The 6,275-nt window shown below is 50.6% G+C and overlaps 2 protein-coding genes and 1 pseudogene across 2 annotated transcripts, besides 4 other annotated features; all 3 read left to right on the top strand.

Moving 5' to 3' along the window:
• Positions 1-84: 84 nt before the first annotated feature.
• Positions 85-110: a microsatellite.
• Positions 111-950: 840 nt separating this feature from the next.
• Positions 951-987: a microsatellite.
• On the top strand, positions 988-1,914 carry TraAM80_04114 (uncharacterized protein; the record flags this gene model as incomplete). Its single annotated transcript, XM_029381058.1, has 1 exon — positions 988-1,914. One exon carries the CDS (start codon positions 988-990, stop codon positions 1,912-1,914), a length of 927 nt encoding a protein of 308 aa, XP_029239084.1.
• Positions 1,915-2,160: 246 nt separating this feature from the next.
• Positions 2,161-2,200: a microsatellite.
• Positions 2,201-2,633: 433 nt separating this feature from the next.
• Positions 2,634-2,669: a sequence feature (A-rich).
• An 87-nt stretch (positions 2,670-2,756) lies between these two features.
• On the top strand, positions 2,757-5,846 carry TraAM80_04115 (uncharacterized protein; the record flags this gene model as incomplete). The annotated part of the gene is made up of 1 exon (XM_029381059.1): positions 2,757-5,846. The coding sequence occupies one exon, from the start codon at positions 2,757-2,759 to the stop codon at positions 5,844-5,846; it is 3,090 nt and encodes a 1,029-aa protein (XP_029239085.1).
• Positions 5,847-5,910: 64 nt separating this feature from the next.
• On the top strand, positions 5,911-6,178 carry TraAM80_04116 (hypothetical protein; annotated as a pseudogene).
• Positions 6,179-6,275: the final 97 nt, after the last annotated feature.

Consider the following 6,275-nt stretch of genomic DNA (forward strand, 5'->3'; position numbering starts at 1 on the left):
AAAAATATTTTTTTTTTCTTGTTTGTTTAAGACCTGAGTGTGGCAGGACTACCCGCCGAACTTAAGCATATTACTAAGCGGAGGAAAAAAAAAAAAAAAAAAAAAAAAAATCCGCCTGAAAGAAGATGAAAACGGAAAAAAGAGAGGAGGATCGTAGAGAATAAAAACAGAATGAAGCAGGAAAAAAAGATCCCAACAGGTAAAGAGAAGGACCGTGAATATGCTCAACTGCTACACTGGATGTGTCCAGCAAGAGACCGAAAGGGACAGAGAACCGAAACAAAAAAAAATGTCATCCATTTCTTTAAAACCTTCTTCATATATTTGGTTTGTCTCTATCTTTCCACGGTTCCCGCAGGCCACCGTGCTTCGCAGCCTAAAAGTGCCCCAACTGCCGTACCCCCCCCCCTCCCTTGTCCAGGGCCACGTGCCTGCGTGACACCAAGTCGTGCGGAGGGGAAGCAGCTAGAGCAGTGAATTGATTACTGGATGCAGAAAGGGAGAGTGAACTAGAAGGGAAGGGGGAATGACGCAGCAGCAAAAACAACGGGAATGGAGGAGGGGGAAAAGGACGAGAAAAAGTACTGGTGAACAAGGCCAAGAAACGGAAAAAGGAAGATGTGAAAGAAATATGTTTGGCCGAAAATGAGAGCATCCATTCAGCTTGGGGACATGCACTTTTTCTTTTTAATGCTTTGATTTTTTTTCTTTTTTGGTTGTGGGAAAAGAGCACGCAACAGCGGCAAGAGCGGCCGTGAGTGCCCTCTGGAACGGGGCGATGGTGCCTTTCCCCTGTTTCCTCACTCTTTCTGCGTCCATGACTCTTGCATCCTCTACCATTTGTGTTTTCCGCCCGCCTCTGGTACCGACTGGCCATCTACGCCGGTGACGGGGAAAGGAAAGGAGAGGAAAAAGAGTAAAAGTAATCACGGGAAACGACAAACAAGCATACACACACACACACACACACACACACACACACACACAATGACACGGTCGGCGGCGCGAACAGCATTGGATGGAAACAACGAAGTTGGCGTTGTGGACGCTTCTCTCCCTAAGCGTTTGTTTAATCTTCTTGATGCGAAATCAAAGGAGCGGGTTCTGCGGTTGATAACGACCTTCCGTGGCTCGACCCTGATGGAGCAGGAGGCTTTTGCGCAGGAGGTTGGGGCTACCCTGGCAGCAGAAGAGCAGGAGAAGCAGGGGCCAGGGCCACTGACAAGTCGATTGCTAAGCGGCCCGGCGCTGCAGGTGCGATCACGTGACTGCAGCTACGTTGCCTTGGCTGAGCCCAAGCTGCAGTTGAATTCTGCGTCAGAAACAGTCGCCATGATCAAATCTTTATTGAAGGAGCGGCCGTTAGTGTCTGCCCGTACGGAGCACGCGGGGGACGAGTCAGAGCCACACACAGAATGTCACAGTCAATCTACGGCAGGCGCACTGGATGATGGGGCTGCTGATGCCAACTCTCAACATGAGGTCTCGCCACCCAAAGAATACAGGGCAGTTGCTGTCGCTAGCGTTGATGGGGAAGAGAGAGAAAATGATTCTCAGGCACCTAGTGTCTTATTCCGCACTCGCGGTTATCAAGCGCTGCGCCTGGCCCGTGGGGAAGAGTGCCTTTCTGGCACGGAGGCTGATACTAGCACAATGCGTTTGGTGCTGAATCTCACCGGTATGCCTCTCGATGAGGCCGACTTGTGGGAGTGGTTTGAAATATTGGATGTCGCGCGAAACGGCACCATTGGCGTGGTGCCCTTCCTACAAACCATCAAGAATTTAGACCGTGGCTTTGGCCTGACAGAGAAGGCGGATCAGGAATTTGCGCGGGATGTGGAGGCCATTGCAACGGACGGGCAGCTAACGTTTGAGAAGTTTGCGTATTTGGTGACGCGTTTTCTCAGACAGTAGGTGGAGAGCGTGGGACGCGGCTATAGCGCTAAAACTGAGGCGCAAACAAATCGTAAAGGGAAAAAAAAAGGAAGTTTATTGAAGTTATGAGTATGATCCGCTGGTGTGGGTGGGAAGAGCATGCTCTAATGTACATTATTTACTTTCAGTGAAAGACTGGATTTGCGTGTGTGTGCTCACATGTAATATATATTTATATATACAGTAAAAGCTAGGGATGTATGAAGTCAGTACCCCCCCGCGGGAGAGGGAGGGAGGGAGGGAGGGGAGGGGGGGGGGGAGAGAGAAAGCAGATGTTTATTTATTTCTCTTTTTGTTTCAGCATATGGTTTTTTTGTTTGTGCTTTTTCACTTTCAAAAGAACGTCTGGGGCGAGCCGACGGGGTTTTAGAGCACTGGTGGAGTATTCTGGAAGCGACAGGCGGAGGGGGCGCGATGCGGTCTTGTGCTTGGGGGTTTGATGTCTGCTTCGCCTCCTCACTTCCCCCCTCACGCACCCTTTGCGTGTGGGTGTCTGCCTCTGGCGTATGTGGGGCCGTTGGAATGTTCGTATATTGTTGTTTTTTCTTTTTATTTTCGTCGCCCCTCGCTGCCGCTGCGTGGTTGGTGCGTGGTTTCTTTGCGACGTCGCCGAGGCTGTGCCCCCTCCTCCGCCTATTTCTGTGCCTTTTGCCTGGCAGTGCTGTAGTGGAGCGCCGCAGCGCAGCAGGAAGCTAACGAAAACTAAAAAATAAAAGCAGAAGTAAAAATAATAAAAGGGGTGGGTAAACCACACAAAAACAAAAGTGAATAAAAAAAAAAAACTACGCACCGCCACCCACACGCAAAGAAAAAAAGGAAAGATGCAACATCTCTTTGGGTCTTTTCTGTTGGAGAGGCACAACGCCAGGGGTGGTGGTGTCAAGCACAAAAGGGTGATGCGTCGAGGGGGGGAGGGCGCCAGCGGGATGGAGTCACGGCAGGGACCAGAGTGTGACGAGTGTGGTGGCATCTGTGACGAAGCAGACATGCTTCAGGAGGTGGACTACGTTCCGGCGACATATCTGCATGGGAAGTACGTGCTGTTATATCTGGCTGACCCTACAGGCAACGGCATTGCTGTCTATAAGCAGACAGAAGATTCCGCAGCGAGTTCACAGACACTATGCACAGGAAACCGTTCTCTTTCCACATGCGCCTCTCCAAATATGCCTCCGGTGGACGTCTCTGCGGCAGGGTCGACACTTGCGGCAGGAGCACCTGCGTCTGTCCAAAACACGCACCTAAGCCCTACTGCATTCACTTCTGCAGGCGCCACATCCCAGCGCACCAGAACCAAACTGTCGATTTTTTACGAACTTCTGATCTGTCAATTAACGGCGACTTTATCACAAGAGAGGAAGCCTGTAGTTCCCATTGTTGTTTTGGAAGTACGTCAGCCCGGTGACCCGGAAGAGGATCCACTGACAAGCGATGCTTCAACAGAGCAACAAACCATGGCAGTAACCACGACCACCACCGATGCTGTGGGCGATGCTTTTCCTCCTTCTATGGATTACCTAACTAGAGAGAGTGATACGGTAATACCGTTCCTGGGCGTTTCTACACCCAATCTCGATGCCTTACTCAATAGAACATGCAATAGAAGCCCGTTCTTTGGTGGGTGGTTTTCTTTGGAGAGTTCAAGTGCATACCGGCAAGTCATTCAAAACTTTGACGTTAGTTCTTGGCCATCCGTGTTGCTTTTTGACCCTGCTGGACGACTGTTGACCACCCACGCACTTAGCCACATTGAGCGGGAGATGAAGTCCGATGTGATGCAAAACTATCATTTACGTCCGCTGATGAATTGTGAAGCGAAGCAACAGTGTCGTGACGCCAGTTTCCACTCGGATTTTCCGTGGTGTCTGGACGAGACGCAAAGCGATAGCGGCACAAAACCGGAATGCTTTGCGGACATGCTTTCGGTTTCATCCTTCCTGAGGCGCCTCATTCTTCATGCTCGCCGCATTGGGAGCATCCTTGAAGATGACTTTCTGTTTGAACCCGAATACATGCCTGAAGGCGAGGAATGCGGGACGTGCGATGCTTGCTTAGATGGGGCAACCCATGTGGCCCTTTATTTTGGTGCTGACTGGCACCCGTCGTCGAGACAGATGTTACCGCGACTACACCACTTCTGGCTTGCCACTAATCGCGGCAATGAGGATGACGGTAATGACGGGGAACGAAACAAAGAAGGAGGTTCCTGGGATATGGGGCGTAAGACGTTTAACATGTCCCTTTCGGGTGGGGATTTACCACTTGAGCAGCAGTGTATGCTCTCCTACCAGATGGAAGGGTACGGCGACTCCCACCGCAGCGCAAGTCTGCTCGATAGCGAGACACGGGGGTTCTCCTCAAGTTTATCTTTGATGACACCGCTGCAGTCACCAAAGAGGAAAAAGTTCCTTTGCATCAGCCCCCATGTGAATCTGGAGGGCAAGGGAGCGCCGGAAAAGGCATCCAGCAAACAGATGGGCGGAGAAACAGCACATTCCTTCTCACCGCTGGATTCACATCTTCGATACCAGCAATTACCAGCATCAACACCGGAACGGCAGTCAGAACAGCGCGTGGAATTGGAGGCGGAAGAGGAGGAAGGGGGGCAACCTGTTCATCTTCAGGTTCTTTACCTGAGCTGTGACACTGACAAGAGTTCACTCTATTCCTTTCTCAATGACATGCCGCCCTCGTGGCTATGCGTTTCGTCTCTCTTTGGACCCGTCTACAGAAAGATGATTGAGACATGTTTGGAGCTCTTTAATGTCTCTGTCTTCCCTCGTCTTGTTGTCACGGCGGTGAAGCGTGGGCACGATGCCTCAGGGCCCGCCAATGGGTCCGCCTTGCCAAAGCCACCGTCGACCCTCACATTCCACGTCGCAGATCCTCGAGGAGAGGAGGTGGTTTTACGCTATAATGGGGCAAAAAGGTTTCCGTGGAGAGAACAGCAGCCGGTTAGTTTGCCACAACTTCCGTTTCGCTGCCCTGTGGCGAAAGAATTCACTTCGCTAACTGAATCTTGCGATGCAATACGGTCGCTTCTTGCAGAGGGAGGGTGTCTATTCCTGCTCTGTGGCACAGGGAAAGTTTCACCGGAACTTCACAAGCTTTGTGCCACTGCTCTACAGGAAGCAAGTCTCTGGTGGTCGCAAGAAATGTGTCTTTTTGCTAGGCGATTAGAACATCGTTTGATGCTATCGTTGCGGGAATCTTCGGCTCCTACAGACCATTGCGCATCTGAGCAGGGGCCTGGACCGCATCACCTGACACTCCTCTCAGATGCTTATGCTTCTGTGACACCAGCCACCACCTCGGTGGAGTCTTTTGCGGTGGCAGCAACGGATGAGCAGGTGCCTTATTTGTCTGTATATTTTATTGACGCCGTCGTGGAGGAGGCTGAGACACATAATAACCCTGCTGCAGACTCTCAGGACAAAACAGATGGTGATTGGAGTTGTAGCAACCGTGTATCTGGGGAGGAAAAGACCTTACTGCAGGAATATTTTCTTTCTGCGACCCTGGAAGATAAACAGTTGCTACCCCCAGTTGAAGGTGAGCCATTTTTGCTTTGTGTGCATTGGCCTGAGCGACGCGCTGCCGTGCTTCGTCAAAAATTCGAATATGAAAACAGTTTATTACAGGCGTCTGCAGTATCCTTGCGTTCATCCAGCAGTTCCGCCACCACGCCGTCACAACCGAATGGCTGCTCCCCATCAACGAATGCGGCGTTTGTTGAGGGGCGGCCGCTGGGCACAGCTGCGTTGCCAGTAACCACCACTGAGCCTTGCTCGTGTCATAGCTCCCTTTCTGCAACATTGCGAGGGGAATCTTCACCCGAGCAGTACCTATCGAACCCGTTGTGCTCACTCTCACAAGTAAAGGCATTTGTAGCCCAGCATGCTTTTCACTGACGTTGTTGACAGGATTTCAGAACATAATTAGAACCAATTCTTGTTGCTGTTGCTATGATGATTTAATGTACTTCCTTTTCGTTTCTCTCTCTTCTTTTTTGGGGTTGGGGCCTGTGCGAACCTCTTGGGTGTCTACCTTTTTTTCCTCACCTTCATTTTTTCTTTCTTCCTTGTTAATTTTTGTGTTTTTATTCGATTTTTTTTTAAAAAAAAAACTTGTTGAGGTACCTGCACGCCGCCTCCCTTCATGTGTTTCCACCCATGTCGTGCCCCTTTCGTTGCTTTTCTCCCCCTTTTGTCGGTAGAGAACCTCCGGGTTTTTGCTGTTTCACTGAGAGCCAGTCAAAAGCCGCAGTGCTGCTGCGATGTGGGTTAGTGTGATGCTCCCGTCGAAACACAAACAACCAGAAGAAAAGGAGTGAGAGAGAG

Source organism: Trypanosoma rangeli, assembly GCF_003719475.1.
Source record: "Trypanosoma rangeli strain AM80 chromosome Unknown Tra_15.4_contig_00116, whole genome shotgun sequence".
Lineage (NCBI taxonomy): Eukaryota > Euglenozoa > Kinetoplastea > Trypanosomatida > Trypanosomatidae > Trypanosoma > Trypanosoma rangeli.